This window comes from Dipodomys spectabilis, unplaced genomic scaffold (assembly GCF_019054845.1).
Source record: "Dipodomys spectabilis isolate Male_0828 unplaced genomic scaffold, ASM1905484v1 ptg000006l, whole genome shotgun sequence".
Lineage (NCBI taxonomy): Eukaryota > Metazoa > Chordata > Mammalia > Rodentia > Heteromyidae > Dipodomys > Dipodomys spectabilis.
In genome coordinates, this window is record NW_024870683.1 from 20462258 (window position 1) to 20487808 (window position 25551).

At 36.5% G+C, this 25551-nt stretch overlaps 1 protein-coding gene across 1 annotated transcript in view; it reads right to left on the reverse strand.

Moving 5' to 3' along the window:
- Positions 1-23776, reverse strand: part of Shoc1 (shortage in chiasmata 1) — a 73830-nt gene extending 50054 nt beyond the window's left edge. The window contains exons 1-8 of the mRNA XM_042695850.1: positions 23732-23776; positions 20067-20175; positions 17667-17754; positions 14889-15070; positions 9377-9542; positions 9074-9176; positions 6616-6769; positions 1460-1561 (exon numbers count right to left, since the gene is read on the reverse strand). Coding sequence (XP_042551784.1) covers positions 1460-1561; positions 6616-6769; positions 9074-9176; positions 9377-9542; positions 14889-15070; positions 17667-17754; positions 20067-20175; positions 23732-23776 — 949 coding nt within the window. The remainder of the gene's footprint in view (positions 1-1459; positions 1562-6615; positions 6770-9073; positions 9177-9376; positions 9543-14888; positions 15071-17666; positions 17755-20066; positions 20176-23731) is intronic.
- Positions 23777-25551: the final 1775 nt, after the last annotated feature.

Consider the following 25551-nt stretch of genomic DNA (forward strand, 5'->3'; position numbering starts at 1 on the left):
TTGAATTAAAAAATCTAGTTCCGCCAACTGAAATTTGGGTTATTTGAGATACAAAGTAAGTCTTACATTTCCATCTTTTAAGGAATTATCACATTGTATCTTGACTACAACAGTGATGATTTAAAAAATTACAATGACAGCTAAATTTACTGCATTTCTTATGTCAGGTAAAGGCTAAGGCTAAGAGCTTTAAATGAACACTGGTTTTAATACTGAAAGCTTATGTTATTAATATGTAAGAGATAGTACTGTTTTTATGCTAAATATTAGTAATGTTAACTTAATAGCATTATTCTTCACATTAATGAGTCTAGACTCTAGATGACAGCATAGAAATACAAATTTATAGAATGAACTTGAAAAATGGATCATCATTTATTAAGTAGGAAGGGTGGTTTTATCATTTTAATAAATAAGGCAGTAAGCATCTAAATAGTTGATTAATGTGATCTACTAAAAATGTAATTAAACAATATCATCAACAATATAGCTAAACAAAAACAATTTAGCATTATACTGGAATGAAAGCTGACTCTAAGGTTTCAAGATAAGTTAAAACAGTGATATAGCAGACAATGATAGGATTGCTCTGAGAGATTAAAAAATTAAACTTTACAGAAGGGCAATAAAGATCAGCATGATTATTAATGCTAAGATAAAATACAAAATTTTATTTACTAAGCTATATCTTAGGATTTCTATTTTAAATATTAATGTTATTTACTCCATTTCTCCAGTCGTTGTAACTCTCTTCTATATATTATTATTCACCTTTTTTAAAAATATTCATCATGTGGCTTGAACTCAGGGCCTGGGCACAGTCCCTGAGCTTTTGTGCTCAAGGCTAGCACTCCACCACTTTTAGCCATAGTTCCACTTCCAGTTTTCTGGTGGTTAACTGGAGATAAGAATCTTACCCCTAACCTCTGGTGGCTCATGCTTATAATCCTAGATAGTCAGGAGGCTGAGATCAGAGGATTGTGGTTCAAAGCCACCCCATGTAGGAAAGTCCCTGAGACTGTTATTTTCAATTAAGTATCAGAAAAACGAAAAGTGGTGCTGTGGCTCCAAGTGGTAGATCACTAGCCTTAAGCAAAACAGCCCAGGGACAGCATCTATGCCCTGAGTTCAAGCCCTATGACAAAAAAAAAAAAAGATTCCCATAGACTTTCCTGCACTGGCTGGCTTTGAATGGGGACCCTTAGACCTCAGCCTCTTAAGTTGCTAGGATTACAGATGTGAGCCACCAGCACTCAGCTATATATTCATTTTTGATGCTGATAGGACTCGGATAGGGAAAATACAAGGAACAGATAAAAAAGAAAAAATAACTAGGATTATAATGATCAAACTTGAAACAGGAAAACTGATTCACAGTAGACCATAAATGTGAACATATTGTACTTCTGCATCATATATGTTACCCTGATAAGCAAAATAATTTATTGACAATTGTTACCTGGTTCACTGCACTCTGGTTCACTCTGACTTTGAATAGTCACTATTTCTGTGGAACTGCTTTTTATATTTTCAGTATCAACTCCATGTGTAGTAGTGAGATCTGAAAGAAAAAAAGGAAAAAAACTGACCATCAACAAAAGCACCATTAAATTAATTTTTAGTAACATTGTTGAATGGTTTTTTCTTTTTAAAGTATCCTTGCTGTTTTCATGTTCCTTTTAGAATGAAATAGAGATTTAGACTTCTGAGGAAATACTAACTTAATTGGCTAATAACTGTTTCACCCATCTCCTGACCTATGCACACTTCCTTTCTCCCTCTCCAACAGTCAACAAAAGTATAAAAGGAAGCAGAATGACTAGAATAATAATGTATTATACAATTGAAAGTCACTAAGATAGTAGATTGTGAGTACTCTCACTATACACAAAAAAGTTACTTTGTGAAGTGATAGATACATTAATTAGCTTCCTTATGGTAACCATTTCACTATACACAAAGATCAAAATACCATGTTCTCTACTAAATGTGTAAAATTTGTCTAAATTTTCTTCCTTAAAATTTCCTTAAAAAGTCCAAAACAAGATAGAAAAGGAGAGATTGAGAAATGAAAACAAATAGGACAAGCTTATAATTAAATAACGAGGGAAAAAAGCCCAATAAAAATGGCAAAGGATCTTAGCAGACATTTCTTCAGAGAAGAGATACAAATGGCCAATAAGAATATGAAAAGATTTTCAACATCACTGGCCAATAGGAAATGCAAATCAAAACCACAATGAGAGACCACTTCATACCCACTAAGATGGCTATCAAAAAGTCAGAGAATAATAAGTTGGGTGAAAAAGTACATAATTAGAACTCTCATATATTGTTGCTGGGAATGAAAGATTATGCAATCACAGGAAAGCATTCTAGCAATTTCTCTAAATATTAAACATAAAGTTACTATATAACCCAGCAATTCCACTCCTAGGCAAATACCTAAGAAAAATGAAAATAAATATGTGATCAAAGCCTTCACATAAATGTCCATATAGGATTATTTATAATATCTAAAAGGTAGAAACAAGCCAAAACTCCATCAACAGATGTATGAATAAACAAATATGATAGAGATCTCTAATGTAATATAGTTTGGTTGTAAAAATGAAGTACTGATATAATCTATAATACAAATAAACAAAAATATTATGCTAAGTTCAGAGATGGGAAGAAAAAAAACGGGAGAGAATGATGGAAGGGGTAACATTGATCAAGATGTACTGTATTCATAACCTGACTTGTAGAACTGAAACCTCTTTTTTTTGTTGGTCGTGGGCCTTGAACTCTGGGCCTGAGCGTTGTCCCTCAGCTCTTCAGCTCAAGGCTAGCTCTCTACTACTTGAGCTACAGCGCCACTTCCAGTTTTCTTGTGGTTTATTGGAGATAAGAGTTTCATGGACTTTCCTGCCTGGGCTGGCTTTAAACTGCGATCCTCAGATCTCAGCCTTCTGAGTAGCTAGGGTTACAGGCATGAGCCACTGGCACCTGGCCTGAAACTTCTTTATATAACTAATTAAAAATAATTTTAGCCAGGTGCTAGTGGCTCACACCTGTAATCCTAGCTACTCAGGAGGCTGAGATCTAAGGATTACAATTCTAAGCCAAACAGGCAAGTATATCCGGGAGACTCTTTTTTTTGGGGGGGGGAGGGTGGTGTGGCTGGTCGTGAGGCCTGAACTCTGGGCCTGGGTGCTATCCCTCAGCTCTTCAGCTCAAGGCTAGCGCTCTACCACTTGAGCCACAGCACCACTTCCGGCTTTTTTCTTTTTTCTTATGTGGTGCTGAGGAATCGAACCCAGAGCCTCATGCATGCAAGGCAAGCACTCTACCATTGAGCCACCTTCCAGCCTCCTGAGAGACTCTTATCTCCAATTAACCACCAGAAAACTGGAAGTGGCACTGTGGCTCAAGTGGTAGAGCACTGGCCTTGAGCTGACAGGACCCAGGCCCATTCAAGACCTACAACCAACCAAAAAAAAAAAAAAAATTAAAAATTCAAAGTGAAGGAAGTCAATCATCTAAAGACCATATATTCCATTTTATTTTATTTTATTTTATTTGGGTCTGGTCGTGGGGCCTGAACTCTGGGCCTGGGTGGGCACTGTCCCTCAGCTCTTCAGCTGAAGGCTAGCGCTCTACCACTTGAGCCACAGCGCCACTCCCGGCTTTTTTCTTTTTGCTTATGTGGTGCTGGGGAATCGAACCCAGGGCCTCATGCATGCAAGGCAAGCGCTCTACCACTGAGCCTCCTTCCCAGCCCCATATTCCATTTTATTAAATTCTCAGAATTGGCTAATCTATAGGTAATTTTATTTACCATGACTATGGGAAATAAGAAAGGAGCTATTAGTTGAGATCTCCTTGTAATAAATAATATCATTGGTGTACAAAGCAGATAGGTTTTTTTTTTTAATTGCTGTTGTCACAGCCCAAAGGTACCTCAAACACTCCCCATTCTCCAGTCTTTCAATAGTTTGCATAATTTTCCTTGTTAGACATTCTCTATGGTACCTACTGTGTTCTCTTTAATATAACATGTGACAAGTTAGGGATGGAAATGTGACAGTAAAATTATTGGTAAAGTCGGTATCTGTTGGTGGCAAATAATCAGGTTCTCAGTGGGTATAACAGACTCCCTACCACGAACCTCCAGTTCCTTGACCTCAACAACTCTTACAAATTCCATTCAAGATTATTGAGGGACATGACATTTCTGATGAAGGTATGGCTCAAGTGGTAGGGAATAACAAACCTCAAACAACAAACCAAGCAAGTGTGGGAGGTCTTGAGTTCAAGCCCCAGTACCACACAACATTTGGGCTCAAAATGTCATTAAAAATAACTCATTAGGGGACAGGAAGTGTGATATATGGGGTAAGATTAATCAGATACAGTGTGAACATGTGAAGATGTAGCAATAAAATGCCCCCATATAACTAATATGAGCTAACAAAAATAACTCATTAATATTTATTAAGACTAACTGGATCCAGATATAAATCCACAGGCCTACAGCCAGCTGATATTCGACAAAGGAGCCAAAGACATACAATGGAAGAAACACAGCCTCTTCAACCGCTGGTGCTGGGAAAACTGGGCAGCCACATGCAGAAAACTAAAAGTGGACCCCAGCCTATCACCATGCACCAACATCAACTCAAAATGGATTAAAGACCTTAACATTAAACCTGAATCTCTGAAACTACTGCAGGACAGAGTAGGAGAGACACTTGAACTAATAGGCACAGGAAGGAACTTCCTGAACAGAGTCCCAGGGTCACAACAAGTTGGAGAGAGACTCGACAAATGGGACTACCTTAAAATAAAAAGCTTCTGCACAGCTAAATCTATCGCAACTAAGCTAGAAAGACAACCAACTAATTGGGAAAAAATATTTACCAGCAATATATCAGACAAGGGGTTAACATCCTGTATATACAGGGAACTCAAGAAACTAATCCCTCCCAAACCTAACAAACCAATTACTAAATGGGCAAGGGAACTAAAGAGGGACTTCTCAAATGAAGAAATAAAAATGGCAAAGAAACACATGAGGAAATGTTCATCATCCCTGGTGGTGAAGGAAATGCAAATAAAGACAACCCTGAGATACCACCTTACCCCAGTCAGAATGTCCCACATCCACAAATCAGCCAACGACAAATGCTGGAGGGGATGTGGAGAAAGAGGAACCCTATTACACTGCTGGTGGGAATGTACACTTATACAACCACTTTGGAAAGCAGTCTGGAGGGTCCTTAGAAAGCTAAAGATTGACCTCCCTTACGACCCAGTCATACCACTTCTAGGCATCTACCCTGAACAACAGGAACCAATATACAAGGACACGTGCACCTCCATGTTTATTGCAGCACTGTTCGCAATAGCTAGGATATGGAAACAACCTAGGTGCCCCACCACAGATGAATGGATCCAAAAATTGTGGTATCTATACACAATGGAATATTATGCAGCCATTAGAAATGACAAAATAATGGCATTTGCAGGGAAATGGATGGAGCTAGAAGGAATCATGTTGAGCGAGGTAAGCCAAGAACGAAGAGACAAACGGTACATGGTCTCCCTCATAAGTGGATGCTAAATCCAAAAGGTTAGGTGATACGACAAAACTAACAGGACCTAAGAAACAAAGAACTCCCGCTCATCTGGTTGAACCACTACTAAATATCCTCATGCTGCTGATCACAAATATGGTATATAACATGTGAACACTGTTATATATTATAGACTGTGGTAGACAATTTGCTCCAGGGAAGTTAGAATGAACTTGTGACTTTGAAATTATGTAATCATTAAATCACAATCAAAAAAAAAAAAAAAAAAGAACCTCGGGGAAGGGAGGGAGGGAGGGGATGGTAGGGGGAAAACAATGGAGGGGGTAACAATGTTCAAGAGGAAGTGTACTCATAACCTCACTCATGTAACTGTAACCCTCTGTATAGTAGCTTTACAATAAAAAAAAAAAAAAAGACTAACTGGAATGAAATGATCGGTTATGACTCATAGGCATTTGATTCTATGAATCCTTACTCTGAGTGCCTTACTTGTGAGTTGCTCCAGAGTTAAACACCAGTAAAGAAATTGATAGTGCTTCTATTGTACTTAAGAAAACTTTACACAAAATCAGTGTAGTCATAGGTGTTTTAGGGTTTTTTAATACAATTATTTTGAAAAATTCAGATCAATTTCAGAGTTTTAAGCCTAAAAGTAATATAAAGACAATGACAAGTTGGGATAGTGCTTTGATAGCTATTTCTAAGTGTGTACCTAACTTGTTTGAAATCCTGGTTTCAATTTCCAACACTGGAAAAAAAAAGAATGGCAATACAAAGTCATATTAATAATAACTCTGAGATTGCAACATGCAGCCTGCAGAACACTTTTTTTTTGGTAGGTCAAGGGGTTTGAACTCAGGGCTGGGGTACTGTCACTGAACTCTTCTGCTCAAGGCTAGCACTCTACCACTTTGAGCCACAGAACCATTTCTATAGAACCCTTTTATAAAATATTTCACAAAAATTTTAGTAAGAACTAGGATAACAGTTTTTTTTTAAAAAATAAGAAATATATTTTAAAGTTAATTCTCACCTCCTTGCAAAAGTTTTTCACTATCATCTATATAATTTATTACTTCTGGCATGAAATTTAATGACTCCTTTGGTTCTGAGGATGATGGAGTATCAATTTTTTGTCTGATATTTGTAGATATTAAGGATTCACACTGAGAAGGAAAAGTTGATAGCTGAAATAACATAAAATCAAAAGAAGTTTTAAGGATGGTTTTCCAAGTAAGTATTTTTGAATTAAAAAAACACTGAATTTGAAAATAAAGCCATACTCAATTTTTTAAATGTTATAGATACTTTTAAAAACTACAAGTATAACAATTAAAAATAGATTCTTATTATAAACAACGTTTGGAGTAACATCTTATATAGTCACTCATTACCTACGTAGAATATCCCTAGCTGTAAAAGAATCTTCTTTTTGGCTAACAACAAAAGTTTATAATTGTAAATTAAAAACAATCCCCAGCTGGGTGCTGGTGACTCACACTTGTAATCCTAGCTACTCAGAAGGCTGAGATCTGAGGATTGCAGTTCAAAGCCAGCCCTGCAGGAAAGTCCCCAAGACTCTTATCTCCAATATACCACCAGAAAACTGGAAGTGGCACAGTGGCTTAAGTGGTAGAGCACTCTCCTTGAACTGAAGAGCTTAGGGACACCCAGGCCCAGAGTTCAGGCCCCAAAACCGGCAAAAACAAACAAACAAAAAACCCACAACAATCTCCACTGGGCACAGGTGGCTTACAAGTGTAATCCAAGTTACTCAGAAGGCTGAGATCTGAGATTGAAGTTCAAATCTAGCCCAGACAGGAAAGTCCATGAGACTCTTATCTCCAATTAATCAACAAGTAAAATAGAAGTGACACTGTGGCTCAAAGTGGTAGAGCACAAACCTTGAGCAAAAAGAGCTCAGAGACAGTTTGTAGGCCAAGTTAAAGGCCCACAATGACAAAAATTTTTTAGAAAATGAGAGATGATAAATGAGGAGAAATGAAAAGACATCATGTAATGGAATTAATCTCTGCTCCACCCCTATGGAATACACTTTCCGTTCATTTGGCAGAACTGGAATACAAGTAAGGAACAAGTAACACTGACTAAATGCACTACTCTTAAGAATTAACTGGAGAGGAGAAGGACAACTGAAAGAAAAAGACAACAATAGATGAATTAGTATTTTTACTATCATGTTAAAATGTTAACTGTAAGAAAACCCTTCATTCTATTTTAATTAATTAATTAATTTGCTGGTTCTGCGATCTGCACTCAGGGCCTTGTGCTTTTGCTCATTCATGACTAGTGCTCAGCCTCTTGAGCGGCATTTCTAGCTTGGCTCTTAGGCTAGTTCATTGGTAATAAGAGTCCGAGCTGGGCGCCGGTGGCTCATACCTGTAATCCTAGCTACTAAGGAGGCTGAGATCTGAGGATCATGGTTCAAAGCCAGCCCGGGCAGGAAAGTTCATGAGACTCTTATCTCCAATAAACCGCTAGAAAACCGGAAGTGGCGCTGTGGCTCAAGTGGTAGAACACTCGCCTTGAGCTGAAGAGCACAAGGACAGTGTCCAAGCCTAGAGTTCAAGCCCCACGACCGACCAAAAAAAAAAAAAAAAAAGGAAATAAGAGTCTGATTTTTCTGCCTTGCTAGGCTAGCTTTGAACTTCCATTCACAGATTTCAGACTCCCGAATAGGTAGGATTTGGGGCGTAAGCCTGAAAGAAAGGCACTAAGCAAGGAAACACTTTAAATGTCTTAAGAGATTATATGTATGTCTTTTGAATATATTAAGAAAAGCTATAAATATAAACATTTTCATTTGTCATAAAATTCTAAGTAATTTAGTAAATGTATCTAATGTATTATGGCCTAAAATTTTAAGTTTGTTTAGCTGTGACTTATAGTTCCAACTGCTAGAATTTTTTATATATTAATACCGTAATAACAAATTTGTGAGAAGGGCTATTTTGAGAAATTGACCTTGAATACACAAAGATGCTATCACCCTTATTAGACATTGGCAGTATCTAAAATGCAGTCATGTACAATTTACTCTCTCAATGAGATCACTTCTCATATAACTCATCTATTATCTGCTTTAAATATAACTCACAAATCAACATTTCTAGCTTTAGCTTCAAATTTTTAAATTAGACATAACTACTTAATTTCCTAGACATCTTGATTATAATTACTGACAGAGGTTTTGAAATTCTCTATACTTGAGCTGCACATCAGAGCAATTATAACATAATGTATTTGGGTAGGAACCAGACTTCAACCTTTTCTGAACTCCTCAAGTAATTCCAATATAGAGCTAAGCTGAGAACTTCTTCTTCCAAGTACATTTGACCTCTTAATTGATGTACATCCAATGCATTATCAGGTATTTGATCATTTTAAACAGTCGATGTAGATGATTAAAATTTATTTTAAAAAGCATGCTTCTTTACTTCTATAAAAATACTGAAAGAAAATATTATTACCTCATGTAAACCTACTAATTTCTTCTGACAAAAGTTTTCTTTATCCACATAAAATCTTTCTTTTAAAAAACCTTCCAAATCTTCTTGAAAAGAAAAATATTCCCTTGAAACAAAAAAGAAACAACACTCATTACTGCCTACAAAGAGCAATTTATATAACAAATATAGCCAATAAAACAAATAATGATAAAAAAGTAAGTTGAGATAAAGCAATGGTAAAATATTGATAACATCTAAACTTGTGATCATACAAAGAATACCTTCTCTTATAAAAATCAATAACAGCATTAGGAAATTACATACCTAAACAAATCAGCTTCTTCAGTGCTCTGTTCTTTGAAATCTAAAAGGAGGCCTTTTACCATAAGTAGTTCTGATCTACTTGAAACAGTATTCAAAGTTGGTAGTTTACTTTTATCAGTCACCAAATCATTTACAAAATTTATTTTATCATCTTCAATATTTAAATCTGAAAAGAAATAAGAAATATAAAGAAATAAAATCTAAAAGTTATTCAAAAGGATCTAGTTACTTTAATCAGTTCTTGGATTTTTAACCTATAGTTCTTCATTATATCACGCATATAAAACATGGAACAAGCGGGGTGCCGGTGGCTCATGGCTGTAATCCTAGTTACTCAGGATGCTGAGCTATGAAGTTGGTGGTTCAAAGTCAGCCTGGGCAGGAAAGTCATGAGACTCTTATCTCCAATAAACCACCAGAAAATTGGAAGTGGAGCTATAGCAAAAAGAGTTCAGGGACAGCCCCACAACAATAAAAAAAAAAAAATAAACAAACCCAAGAACATAAAGAAAATCTCAATAAAATTTAATGTCATTTAGGACCCTAAGGAACAGCCAAGTATAGTACAAGAGTTGCACCATAATGGCTTATGGTTTATCAACTAAGACTAGCTTAGTCAATAGAGGAAAATGTTTTGTGCTTCAAAAACAGGATCAAAAACAAAAAAATAAAAGCATTGGACTTTGGCTGACTCTGATTTCTTGTTCTCTGAATCATCTTAACTTGTAAGGTCTCCAATTCATCTACAAAAGACTCTTGACTTGCAAGGAATGAAAATGATGTAGAAAGGTTCCAAACAAAGCCAACTCCTCTGATTCCTTCATTTATTACAAAGTTATCTATACAAACAAGCTGATTATAATCAAAATAACATAGCAAAGTATATCTACATATCTATATAACTTTTACTTGAGAAGTATGGTTTCTCATACAGATAAAGAGCCACTACTAGTAATAGTTTGTTGTTGGACTAAATTTTTCCTTTTTGTGCCCCCTCTGTTGTGTTTGGGTTATTTTAGAATCTTGGCTATATGAGAGCTTAAACAGTTTCTGAGCCACAAGTAGGAACATAAGACATTCCTCAGGTCTTCAATGAAATCATGAGTAGAAAGTGAGAAAGGGAAATATTAAATCAAAGAAGGAATTACCCAGAAAGCCAAACTCTCAGTGTGAAAACCACTGTAATCTGGAAGCCAATAGCTTTTTATTTTGGGCTATAGCCTGTCAGTTAAATGATGGTAAAATGTCACCTGAGAAGAAGAATATAGAGTTTTCAGGTGGTGATATCTCTCACTGCTAACTAAATGAATGGCATGCAAGTTGCTAGTAAATATGCCTAAAGGGGCATGTCAAAAGAGACTGTCTTATAAAAGAGTTTCCTAAGAGATTGCTTGTGAGAACCCATTCATTTCTTTTCTTTCTTTCCTTCTTTTCTTCTTTCTTTCTTTTCCTTTCTTTCTTCCTTCCTTTCTTCCTTTTTCTTGTTGGTTGTGGGGAGCTGAAGAGCTCAAGGCTAGTGCTCTACTACTTTAGCCACAGCACCACTTGTGGCTTTTTGTACTTATGTGGTGCTGAGGAATCGAACCCAGGGTCTCATGGCATGCAAGGCAAGCAGTCTACCACTGAGCCACCTTCCCAGCCTGTATTCATTTATTAACAATCTCATGAACTACAGTTTCCTATGACACACTAAAGAAAGCTGGCCAATCAATTCCATATCTAAGTTGGGTTTATCTGAGGAAGTTGAACATAATTTGGTCCCTATTACACTATCCATTCTGCAAACATTAATTAAGTCGCATGAACAGTAAAATCAGTAGCAGTTTATATTTTCATTTTCACTTTCCTCTTCCAAACATGGGCCCTACAGCCTTCTTTCCAACTTAGCTTCACATTCTGCAGTTACTAGGAATACATGGGGACATCTCCTGTCAGTCATGAGGTCTTGTTTTCCAACTGCTCTTTTTCCCCCTATGCTGGGGACTCAACTACCCTTTTTTCATGGAGCCACTTGAGGGCAGCATCTCACCACAGCCACATGTCCTTTGCACTAACCCAAAGTACTGCTTCCTTATATTCTCATGGTTGGTTGTACAGCATTCCTTGGAATTATTACCACTATACGTGTGTCCCACAGATATAGAAGAGTGTTAATTTGTCACAAGGAATAAAATTTAGGCTAGTTAACTATAAAAAGAAGCAAAAAAAGAGGCCCACTAATAGGAAAGATATTTTTGTCTTCCTTGCCAAAGCCTCAAATTACCTAAATGTAAACAAGTGTTTTAAGATATGTGATATAATTTAATATCAATAATTTTCTAACATTAAAAAAACACTTATTGCCATAAAAGAAATGCAAATCAAAACAACATTGAGATTTCACCTCACCCCAGTTAGAATGGCTATAATCAAGAACTCTAATAACAACAGATGCTGGAGGGGATGTGGCCAGAAGGGAACCATACTGCATTGTTGATGGGAGTGTAAACTTGTTCAACACTTTGGAAAGCAGTATGGAGGTTCCTCAAAAGACCACACATAGAACTCCCCTATGACCCAGCAATCCCACTTTTGGGTACTTACCCAAATGATCACAAACAATACCATACCAAAGCTATCAGCATAACTATGTTTATCGCAGCATTATTTACCATAGCTAAGACATGGAACCAACCCAGATGCCACTCATGGATGAATGGATCAAGAAAATGTGATATATATATATATATATATATATATATATATATATATGCGCACACACACACAAATACACACACACACACACACACACACACACACACACACACACACACACACAAAATGGAATTCTATGCCTCCATCAGAAAGAATGGCATTGCCCATTTGTTAGGAAATAGAAAGACTTGGAAAAAAGTATATTAAGTGAAGTAAGCCAGGCCCAAAGAAACATAGGTCCCATGGTTTCCCTTATTTGCAATAATTAGTGTATGTCTGGGACAAGCAGAAAAGGTCAAAAGCTATGTACATATGACTAGATAAGAGGATGTTAAGGAAAATGAACCCCAAGATAGGGACACAAGTGGTTTTTCTTTCTTGCTATTGTTTCTAACGTATCTATAATGCACCATGTGGTTTTTTTGTTGTTGTTGCTTTTTATGTTCCTTCCCCATGGTATAACCTGTTTCACTGTATTTGATGTTGGTCTAATTTGAGGAGAGGAAGGTTGACCCATTGTAGCAATGAGATATACAAGACACTATGTTGAAAAATGAACTTTACAATTTAGGTGGGGGGGAGGGAGGGGGTGTAGTTGTGGAGGTGGGAGGGAAGGGATGGTAGGGGAGAAACAAATGAGGAGGCACCAATGCTTCATAGGAAATGTACTCATTACCTTGCTCATGTAACTGTAACCCCTCTGTACAGTGTTTTTACAATAAAAACATTAAAAAACAAAAATAAAACTCTTATTGGACTAAAAGGTATGGCTTAAGTGGTAAAGCACCAGCCTTGAATATAAAAGCCAAGCAAGAGCTCAATGCCTTGAGTTCAAGCCCTAGTACCGAAAAAAAATTAATAAGACCAACATTTCTATGAATATGGCAGTAATCAATATAGCCAAGATTGCTAAGTTTATGAAGTGATATCTAATGATAGAGAACTACTTTAGAAATACAGGACATGATGGGGCTGGGAAGGTGGCTCAGTGGTAGAGCACTTGCCTTGCATGCGTGAGGCCCTGGGTTCGATTCCTCAGCACCACACAAGCAAAAAGAAAAAAGCTGAAGTGGCGCTGTGGCTCAAGTGGTAGAGTGCTAGCCTTGACCGAAGAGCTGAAGGACAGCGCCCAGGCCCAGAGTTCAGGCCCCATGACCAGACCCCCCAACAAAAAGAAATACAGGACATGAACAATTCATATGTACTTGAGAAATTCAAGCATATTTTCTTTCAGTGTATACTTGATTCCTGCTAATGGTGTCTTCTAGTTTGCCACATTAATAATAATAGTTATGTATAGTCCCTTATTTTTAAAAATATTCCTTTATGCATATATACATAATGTAATATTCCTATGTTATTTTATACCCCTCATTTGGTAAGAAGGTAGAATAATGTTAAGAAAAATAAAATTTTAAACCATAAATTTCTTCCCTTCTCAAAAAATCTGATGACAACTTTCCCTAAATTGTGTCACTTTGTAAGAGTAAATTTGGAATGAAAATTAAAATCTGATTTCAAATTCAGCCTCTCCTTTCTGCTATATGATCTTCTCCAGTTTAGACTTTAATTTCTTCAAACTACAAGAAGGACTCATCTCTATATGTTTATTTGTCAATGCTAATTTTTTTATTTTTAGGTTGGTCATGGGGCTTGAACTCTGGGCGTGGGCACTGTCCCTCGGCATTCTGTTCAAGGCTAGTGTTCTACCACTTGAGCCACAGAGCCACTTCCAGTTTTCTGAGTGGTTTATTGGAGAAAAAAGTCTCACGGACGTTCCTGCCTGGGCTGGCTTTGAACTGTGATTCTCAGATCTCAGCCTCCTGAGTAGCTAGGATTACAGGTGTGAGGCACTGGCACCTGGCTTCAATGTTAATTTATACACAGATGAAAAATGATGAGAAATTAATCAAAATATTTTTTACACTCAAGCTTTAACATTTCTTTTTCTTTCTTTTTTTTGTCAGTCGTGGGGCCTGAACTCTGGGCCTGGGCACTGTCCCTCGGTTCTTCAGTTCAAGGCTAGTGCTCTACTTCTTGAGCCACAGCACCACTTCTGGCTTTTTCTGCTTAGGTAGTGCTGAGGAATTGAACCCAGGTCCTCATGCTTGCAAGGCAAGCACTCTTAACACTGAGCCACCTTCCCAGCCCCACTTTAACGTTTCTTAAGTGGTAGGAGTTAACTATATGAGATGCTTAAATTTGAGTAATCAAGAAAGGAAATATATAAAAGGAAGTCAACTCTCAGCAAGTTTTACATAATTTGAGTAATGCTGCACTCTCTACTAAGGAGATTCGGAATAGCTTGGATAAAATGTCATTTAAGTTGCTATTAACAGTAACTTTTCAAAAATTAGGTGCATCTCTTGACCTACATGTAACTATTCTATCTCCACTCTGCATTTTGATTTTTCATAAATTAGATAAAATAAAAAATCTTTAGCATGTTTTGAAAAATAGTATATACCCCCCTCCCCAATTTCATAATCTAGTAATCTAATGTTACACTAGATTCCTATATCATGAGCTCTGTATCTACAGTACCAGCATCATATAGCAATATGTTATGGGCACATTATGAACAAATCTTAGTAAGTTATTTTGAAGCTCAGCAAACAAACATCAAACAATATCCAATTTACAAAAAGTATTTTAAAAATGAAAGAAGAAAAATTTACTTGGCAAAGCTTACTCATAATTATACAGATAGTTATCACTGATAAGACAAAAACAAAAATCAAATTAAACAAAAATCTCACTGAAATGATAAAATACATATTAGGAAGAGATTTTATACCTGCAGTAACAAATGCCATACCTCGGTTCTGTGCTTGAAGTGCTGGATAATTTTCTAAACTTTCAATAGATGTAAAGGTTGCACTGTCATCCTTGAGGGTAATTAAGATGTCTTCTATGTTTGTTGGAGAGTCTGGGTTGGAACTTGGAACAATCTCTTCAAATACACCATTAATCGGATTCACTATTCCTGTAATTGTTTGTCTATGACATTATAAAATTACTGTATAAAAATTACTGATATTATTGATATCCAATTTAAAAACATTTTATTAATAAATTGCACATTTTCATGATGGGAAAATGATCAAATTCCAATAAACAGAAAGAAAAGTCACCTAGGCCACAACACTCTAGATATATATTAATGTCATATAGATTTCTCAATTTTTTAATATTTTAAATGGAAGTAAATAGTATTCATGTACATAGAGGTTTATAATCTGTTCATTTCTGGTAAATAAGCATGTGCACATTGCCATGTCAATGTATACTGACTGCATTTTTGAATGAAGGATCTCATGTGTCAGTCATGTGTTTGGATCTTACATGTCCTCCAAAGGCCATGTGTTAAAAGTTTGATCCTCAGAATGGTACTATTGGGAGGCATTACAGCCTTTAAGAGATGAGGTTTCACAAATCGTTTAAATAGAGATACAGGTGGACCCATTGCAACAATGAGATGTACAAGTCGTTATGTTGAAAATGAACTTTACAACTTTCTTAAACTTCTAGCCCATGAGGTCAGCAATTTTGCTTTCCCATATCATGCTTCTCCCATGACATGCTACCTCACTATAAACTTAAAAGCAGTAGGGCCAATTGATCATGGGCTGCTGAACCTTCAAAACTATGAGCCAAAATAAACCTTTTCTATTTATTTATTTAATTAGTTAGTTAGTTAGTTAATCGTGGGGCTTGAACTCTGGGCCTGGGCGCTGTCCCTCAGCTCTTCAGCTCAAGGCCAGCGCTCTACCACTTGAGCTACAGGTGCCACTTCTGGTTTTTCTGATGGTTTATTGGAGATAAGAGTTTCATGGAATTTCCTGCCCAGGCTGGCTTTGAACCATGATCCTCAGATCTCAGCTAGGAGTAGCTAGGATTACAGGTGTGAGCCACTAGCACTTAGCTTATTTATTTCCTGTTTTGAGGAATGGTGATATAATCTGAATTGAGGGCAGGTACTCTACCACTTGAGCCACATCTTCAGTTAAAGCTTTTCCTTTTGCTGAATAGCTCTTTCTCAAGCATTTTGTTGAAGTGGAAGTTGATTGACATAATCAACAAATCATCATGTATTTAGTTCCTTATTATGGGAAACTAAGGTTTGTAGTAATTGTTTGCTATTATGAGCAATAACGCAAGAGACACCTTGGTAAACTTATCAAATCATTTCCTCAAAATACACTTCCTAAAAAATCAAAAATGATGAAGTTAAAGACATAGTTTTGCCACTCATTGATACACTGCCCTTGCCCTATATATTCTATATATGTTCCTCAAAATCACCCAAATTTGCCTATTCTGTTCTCAAATCTGAGAAGCTGATCTCTGCAAACCAATCAAGCTTTTGTGCCCAATGGCTTCTAGTTTGATTCAGCCATCAGGATGCTCTGGCAGGCAATCGAAGATGAGACCGGTTGGAATATTATTTCTTCCAACGCCTTCCCTGTTGGGCCACAGTTTGTGAGTAACTGCACTCTTCTACTACAGGTTACATCTCTATCAGACAGCTCTTACCCTGTAGCTTTGGTTCTTACAAGACTGATAACTGCTCAGGCCTCTTGCTTCTTCAAGCTTAGCTGGGTAACAACTTCCTGTAGTTCCCAATCCTGGGAATTTTTTTGTCTGATTGTTTTTGGCTCTTTTAACTTTCCCCATACCTGTTTTCTAATTGATAGAGGTATATTTGACATTGTCTACACCATTAGGATATTGGCATAAGAGATCTTATACTAGAAATGAAGTAAGTAAAATAAGTAAATAACAATGCCAAGTGATTTTAAAAAAACTGCTCTGAATGAATGCTATGTAGGGCTGGGAAGATGGCTCAGTGGTAGAGTGCTTACCTTGCATGCATGAGGCCCTGGGTTTGATTCCTCAGCACCACATAAGCAGACAAAGCTGGAAATGGCGCTGTGGCTGAGGGACAGCACCCAGGCCCAAATAACATCCAGAGTGTTGATAAGAGAATATATTTTAGAGACTGTAGTTAGGAAAGGGCCAATGAAGGGCTAATACTTCTGCAATTCTCTGAATATGGTAGGGAATGAGTCATACAAAGGTATAAAGAGGCAAATAATGTTCACATATTCCAAGCAAAACTAAAGAGTCATAGTGACTGCAAAGAGTAAAGTCAGACAAGTAGGCAAAGATCAAATCATTCTGGACTTTGTAAGCCTTGGTTAGCATTTTGGATTTTGGTGTTATACTTAATATAAAAGACTTTCTACAGAGACTTTCCACAGAAGGTTTACTTATTGATTAAAAGCATAATTTATATGTCTCATCTCAATGTCTTTTGCAACACAGAGACTAATTAGAATACGATAAATAAGGGAAAGATAAAAACGCTTTGTACTACTATTTTAAAGATAATAAAATAAATTTAATTTTAAAAAAGGAAATGATTTAAATCTCTTGTAATTATCCCCTCCTCTGATTCAATCAGGTCTTTTTTTCCCATGTAAAACAAAACTTGTGATGAGATAAAGGACAGAAACATTCCCTTTTCAAGCATCTAAAGAACTTACTGTTTATCTTCTAAGTATAAAGGGAAATTGAGGTTAAAAACACATACTGCTCAAGGAAATCTTCTACAAAGAAATCTGCTTTCAATTCATCCAATAGTGAGTCATCTGTCATTCCCTGAACTGAAACCTCAGTGACTAGAAAAGAGCATAGTAAACATTAACTTTTAAAACTTCCTTTTATACTTAATACAAGAAACTAAATATTCACCTTTTACAGTATGGAATGCAATATTACCTAACATGATACACAATTTTAAATATTTAAGTAATCATTTTCATAATTATAACCTACCTTTATCAAAACTAAACCACAGTCAGAACAATATCACCTGGACTTACCCTCCTTATAAATCCAAGTTCTTTTTTTTTTTTTTTTCTGAGACAGTACTATCATCCCAGATAGTCCTGGTTCAAGAGTTCATGCTATTCTTCATAAAGCCTTCATTAGCCATTCCAGTTAACTTTATCTGAATATACATACTATTGGTAATAGCATTATAGAACTTAATTATATAGTTTTATATATAAAATTTTATGTGTCTATAACATGTTTTCCAAGTTAGATCCTAGATTCCTTAAGGGAAGGTATCATATGGTATACTAGTTTCAAAATACCCAGCCTAGTATTCCACAACCACTAGCTAGAGTCAGAGTATTATACTATCATTTTTACTTCTTACTAATTTGGTTACTTTAAATGAATCATTTAACATCTAAGTCTCTGCTTCATTGAAAAAATATGAGAGTTTAGTAGTTAGGAGTATAGGGAATAGCCAGACACTGGTGGCTCATGTCTGTAATCCTAGCTACTCAGGAGACTGAGAGGATCATGGCTCAAAGCCAGCCTCAGGAAGGAAAGTCCATGAGATTCTTATCTCCAATTAACTACCTAAAAACTGGAAGTAAAGCTGTGGCTCAAAGTGGTAGAGCACTAGTCTTGAGCAAAAGAGCTTAGGAACAACACCTAGTACCCGAGTTCAAGTCCCATGACTGACAAAAAAGAAGAGAAAGGTTCTATAGGAGGGAAAAAGAAAAAAAGGTGAATAGTTTTGAAACACATAGCAAGTATTTGTGAATATACCATGAAGAACTTCAACAGAAGCTGCTTATCAATAGGAGATGGAGTAGGGAAAGAGAAACAGGCTCTGTCAGTGGGTATTAGAATCTGACTCAGAGTCTTATGGTTCCTAAACAGGGACTTTACCACTTGAGCCACATGTCCACAGCCCTTTTTGCTTTAGTTATTTTTGAAGAGGGACTGACTTTTTCTGTGGGCTGTCCTGGACCACAACCTTTCAACTTATGCTTCCCACTGTGGCTGGGCTGACAGGTATATACACCATACCTCAACTTTTCCTCATGAACTTTTTGCTCAGGCTAACCTTAGACCATAATCCTCCTAATCTGAGCTCCAAGTAACTAGGACAATGGCATGAGTTACCATGTCTATTAAATGGTTTTAATGCTATGTTCTCCTTACCAGTCTGAAAACCCACCAAAGACAAGGACTATTTCTACATCCTATTTGTACCTGTGTTCTTAGTCCCTATAACATGTTTTGTACGTAATATATGCCAAATAAGTTTTATTAATTGACTTGACTCCTCCAAGGAGGCTACCTCTTTCCTTGTCTATGACTTGATAGAATAAAAGATGTTATAGAAATATATTTAAAAGTAATTTAATACTTAGTATTCTAAGTAATCCTGAGATTAAAAAATCTTATGATAAAACAAGTGTTTATTATGTTAGCATTTTAAAGACTTCTTCAGCCATTATGTTACTTCATATCTAGTATGTTTTCATATCTAGTATGTTTCCCAATTCCATATAAATTCTTTAATGACAAATATCAACTTGTAATACGTCAGCTTAGGTGTCTATCAACATGCATGGATAAAAATGTGGTGTATATACACACTAGAGTGTTATTCATCCATAAATTATTTTATGAGAATAATTGGAAATCACAACTCAGATGGAGAAAGAGAAATGTTGCATGTTGTATCTCACACGCAGAATCATTAGACCTAATATATAAAAATGGGGGAGGATACTATTTAGGGGTAGGAACCAGCAAGAAGTGAATGACAAGAGAGGATAAAGTGGGCTGAGGGTAATTATGACAGGTATTTAAACACATGTATAAAATAGAATAATTAAAACTATTTTAAAAGGGAGGTAAACAGGAATAAGAAACAGTAAAAGAGGTGTGAATTTGGCCAGATTACATTATGTGCACTATGGCAATATTATAATGAAACCCCTTTGTATAATTACCATATACGAATAAAAAAGAGAAAGAATGTCAACTTGAAAACTTCTTGATGTTCTGACATGAATAAATGTAATGAGCTTTAATGAATAAAGTATTGCATTTTCTCAATTCTGTGCTAAACTCTGAAACAGTTCTTTATATTTTTCAGAAATATAAAAGCAATACATACCTTTTGTCCATGGCCTCCTATATTCGTCATCAATATTGTTTCCATCTTGACATAAACATGAAGGATTCTGAAGAAATAAACCTCTGCAGACCTTCTTTCTAACTAAATCCTATATATGAAAATTAGAAAGTCTTTTAACATATATTCTCATTTAGCTCTGTCTTGACTTTCCAATAACTTCCATTGTTCTCTCTAAATAGACTGTCCCTCCTCTGCTCCTCAACTTTAGCAGTCAGTTGTGACTCCCTTATCAACACTACAATCCACACAGTAATCCTCTGAAACAGCTCTGCTATTTTCCAGCTCTGAAACAGCTCTGCTATTTTCCAGCTCTGAAACAGCTCTGCTATTTTCCAGCTAACTAAAGCCCACTCATCTTCCAATATCTTAAACAATATCTCCTTATAAAGCCTTCACTTATGACTCAACTTTCCATAGAATTCATTATTCTACATATTCAGACAATGATAGTTTCTTGCATTATTTCCCAAGAGGGAAATAATGAAGGTTATAACATATTAAGTAAGTGCTGGACATGGTGGCAAATACCTATAATCCCAGCACTGGGAGGCTGAGGCATGACGATTAAGAAGTTGAAGCTATACATTATGAGTAACAGGCCAGCCTGGGTGATAAAGATCTTGTCCCAAAAACAAACAAAAAGAAACATAGAGGTTATTATCTGAGAATAAATGGTAATAATTTTTTCACATAGAGTATTGAGATATGCATGATGTTAGTCATTATTTCACCTCTGACCATAAAGAAGATATTTTGAGAAAATATTCAAGGAGGCAAGGATCATTGCATCTTGATATTCAAATCATTTTCTTTCTCTTCTTTAACTGATCTAATCTTGTAGGATCTTCATTTAATAATAGCCTTACTTATATGAGTGGTTCTTAATACTATCTTCACAAATTATACATGGTCCTGCATATTTTGCAAGATTTACCACTGCTTAGTATAAAATTTGTATTACAACATGAGGTATAGTAAATTAACAAGAAACTAAGATACCAAAAACAAGGACAAAAGTTTGAGGATGTTTGAACATCTTTTTTTTTTTCTTCTGATGCCTGTACTAGGACTTGAACTCAGCCTTGAATTTGCTTGGTTTTTTCATTCAAGGTCAACACTACCATTAGAGCACTGATTCCAGTACCAGCTTTTTACTGGTTAATTGGAGATGAGTCTCATGGATTTGTATGTTAGGACTGGCTATGGACTGAGATCTTCAGATCTCAGCCTCTTGAGTAGCTATGATTATTGGAGCATCTATTACTACTTTTGCAAATAGTAAGTAATGTTAAGATGACTTCTGATTCCCTATAAGCATTGTATTTGTGTGTGTGTGTGTGTGTGTGTGTGTGTGTGTGTGTGTGTGTGTGTGTGTGTGTGTGTGTGTGTGTGTTGGTCCTGGGGCCTGAACTAAGGGCCTGGGCTCTGTCCCTGTGTTTTTTTGCTCAAGGCTAGTATTCTATTGCTTGATCCACAGCTCTACTTCCAGCTTTTCTGGTGATTAATTGGAGATCAGTGTCTCACAGACTTTCCTGCCTGGGTTGGTTTTGAATTACAAACCTCAGATCTCAGCCTCCTGAATAGCTAGGATTACAAATGTGAGCTGCCAATGACCTGCTCTGATACCCATATTTTATAACTTTATATTTGCTTCCATCAATTATGAGGGAATAATAAAACCTAAATATATCTGTATGTCTTTTTTATTTTCTGTAAATGAAACAGAGTTCTAGTTCACTCGAGTAACTTTTTTTTATCCTGGTAGATGATATAATAAAAATGCAAATTTAACCTCTCAATTAAGAGCATAAGAACAATGAGCTAATATGACAACTACTACCATACATTTCTTAACAATCTACCTGGACTTGAATATTATTTCCAGCATTTATACAAACTATTTAACTTGTCTGGATATTAATTTCCTAATCTGCAAAATTTTAAAAAATGTAGAATAATATTGGACTAGTTACAATGACCAAATGATGTAATCCATTGGAAAAGCAAAGGACCAGTTCCATCAAAGGAAGTCAATGCGTTATAACACTACTGTTAAACTACTTAGGATGCTGAGATTGGGAGGATCATATTTAGAGGTAAGTCCAGGTATATGTATATGAGACCCCCCTTCTCAACCAATATCTGTGTGCTGTGATGCCTGCTTGTATTTCCAATGGAAAGTGAATAATGCAAGGGAGGCTGGCATTGGGAGGATCATGGTTCCAGGCCAGCTAGGTAAATAAAAAAGTCTGTAAGATGCTGGGCGAGGTGGCTCATGCCTATAATCCTAACTACTCAGGAAGCTAAGATCTGAGGATCATGGTTCAAAGCCAGACAGAGCAGGAAAGTCCATGAGACTCTTATCTCCAATAAACCACTCAAAACCAGAAGTGGTGATGTGGCTCAAGTGGTAGAGTGCTAGCCTTAAGCTGAAGAGCTGAGAAACACTGCCCAGGCCCAGAGTTCAAGTCCCAAGACTACACACACACACAAAAAGTCTGTAAGACTCCATCTGAATGAAAGAAATTGGATATGGTGGCACATGCTTGTCATCCTACCTATGGCAGGAAGTAAGAACTATGAGAATCATGGTCCAGGCATGCACCTGGGGAGAAAGCAACATCCTTTCATAAAAAATAACCGGTGCAAAAATGGCTGGAGGTATGTCTTATCAACAGAACACTAGCGAGCATGAAGTCCTGAATTCTAATGCAAGTATGGCTAGAAATGAACAATCAAACAACACTTTGGTGTGTGCCTGTCATCCCCAGCAACACAAGGAAGTACAAGTAGGAGGATTGTAGTCTAGACTGGTCCAGGCATAAAGCAAGACCAAACCTCATTAAAATAACCAATACAAGTGGTGAGAGGAGCTAGCAGGGTGATCAAGCCACACCTGCCTAGCAAGGGGAAGGCCCTGTAATCTTCAGTGCACCCACCCTCTTCCCCCAAATATAGCTAGGATTACTCTTTGGTTTTGGTTTTATTTTTTTAGAACAGGGTCTTGTTATATGTAATCCAGGCCTCAAATTTGCCATTTTCCTGTCTTAACCTCTCAAGTGCTGGGTTTGTAGGCATGCACCATCAAGCTTGGCTCCTCAAACCCTTTCAAGGATGGTGACTTTAGGGTTTAATCTAGATACCTCAACTTGCTAAGAGTTTCATTTTCTTCTTCTAATAGTTTCAGATTCATGTTTAATTTTCTAATTATGTTCACTTTAAAATTTCCTTCCAAACTGGGTGCCGGTGGCTCACATTTGTAATCCTAGCTACCCAGGAGGCTAAGATCTAAGGATTGTGGTTCAAAGCCAATCCCAGGCAGGAAATTCCATGAGACTCTTATCTCCAATAAACCACTAGAAAACCAGAAGTGGCGCTGTGGCTCAAGCAGTAGAGCACTTGCCTTGAGTTGAAGAGCTGAGGGACAGCGGCCCAAGCTCAGAGTTCAAGCCCCACAACTGACCAAAAAAAAAAAAATTCCTTTCAAGAATGAACTTTCAAGGTACAATACAAATGGTAAGTCATTTGAAATGAACTGAAAGCCAAGATTAACCTAGAGAATGCTGTAAATGATCATGTACTGAATGCAGATAAAAACATTTTAGAACTCTTAGTAAACAGATAGTAAGCCAGTAACACTCTACCTCACGTAAATAGTCCATCGCATAATATCTGAATGCTGAAAACATAGCTTCTTTCTCTCAAAGCTGTACAAATGTCAACATCTGAAAAAATAAATATTAAGTGTTGTTAAAATACCATGATTTTCTGCCAAGAGCAGAACAGAAAATCTTCACCCATAAAAATTTTAAACCATTTGATTGTTTTTTTTTGTTTTTTTGTCAGTCGTGGGGCTTGAACTCTGAGCTTGGGTGCTGTCCCAGTGCTCTTCAGCTCATCGGCTAAAGCCACAGCCACTTCCTGTTTTCTAGTAGTTTACTGAAGATAAGAGTCTCATGGACTTTCCTGCCCGGGCTGGCTTTGAACTTCGATCCTCAGATTTAAGCCTCCTGAGTAGCTAGGATTATAGGCGTGAGCCACCGGGGCCCAGCTTTAAACCATTTTAAAAGATTCTAAAAGAATCATACAGGAACAATGATTATTACGATTTTAAATCTAATATGTAAATAATGTAGATACCTATAAAATTATACATTTTCTTACATTGTTTAATCCCTACAAATGTTGGCTAATATGATTATTTTGTTGCAAAAAAGGTTGAATCTCAGAGGTTTTCCTGTGATACTATTTCTCAAGTGGTCATGTAATCAAATAACCAAGGACAGAATACTGTGCTAAAGAAATAAGATTTGGGAAATTAATTCCCTTCTCTTACTTAGTAAAAATACAGAAGTCAGAATTCACTAATAGCTAAATTATTTGTAATAAATCAACTGTAGTATGATAAGGCAATGAAGCAATAGAATATCAACCAATCTACCAATGAAGCCTTGAAAATGCGGAGGTAAACCAGGATGGTTCCCATTCATGTGAAAAATCCAAGAATGATGGCTTAGAAATTACTCTAGGATAGTAGACAATTTTTTAAACAATTCTTAGTATTTTGATCATTTAAAATGTCTTGTTGGGAAAAGTGGCATAAGTCTGCAACACAAGCACAGGACTGAGACTGACTTGAACTAATACTTATTGAGTTTCAGGCTAGCCTTAGCTACATAGAAAGACCCTGTCTCAAAAAGAAAGAAAAGAAAGAAGGAGGGAAGGAGAGGAGCAGAGGGGAGGGGAGGGGACTAAAATATGCTGGGCACCAGTAACTAATCCCTAACCAAGTAGCTAGGATTAGAAGTAAACATTTTTAAGTAAGCAATTGCTGTATTTTGTTTTAAAAATCTAATAGCAAGATTCTAAAATAATCTAGGACATTATTGAAGTTTTTTAGAATTAGGAGCCTTTCAATTAAGCTGAACTCAATATGTTATATAGATTAGTTTTAATGTTGTCAGAGTCTGTGGTACTGGCAAGTATGATGCCAATATTTTTTTTTACTACTTCACAATATGGAATTTTCTTCATGACTGAGAATTTTTCCAACTAGTGTGTTTTTCTACATACTGCACAGCAATCTTTGAAGCAAATATTCCAGAATTTCCACTTTGACATTATACTTTCTCCAGAATTTGTAATCTGTTCTTTTAAAAAAGCTAAATACAGTCACAACTCTCAGTTTATCCAACCAGTATTTTGTTTCAATTTTCCTTTCTTATATTACAGTTTCCTTTCTTATATTCCAATCAGCTTGAGATAGAAACTACCTTTACAATAGTTACTTGTGATTTGGGCACTGGTGGCTCATGTCTTTAATCCTAGCTACTCAGGAGGCTAAGATCTGAGGATCATGGTTTAAAGCTAGCCTGGGCAGGAAAATCCATGGAACTCTTATTTCCAATTAACCACAAAACAGTGGGAAGTGGATCTGTGGCTCAAATGTAGCACTAGCCTTGTG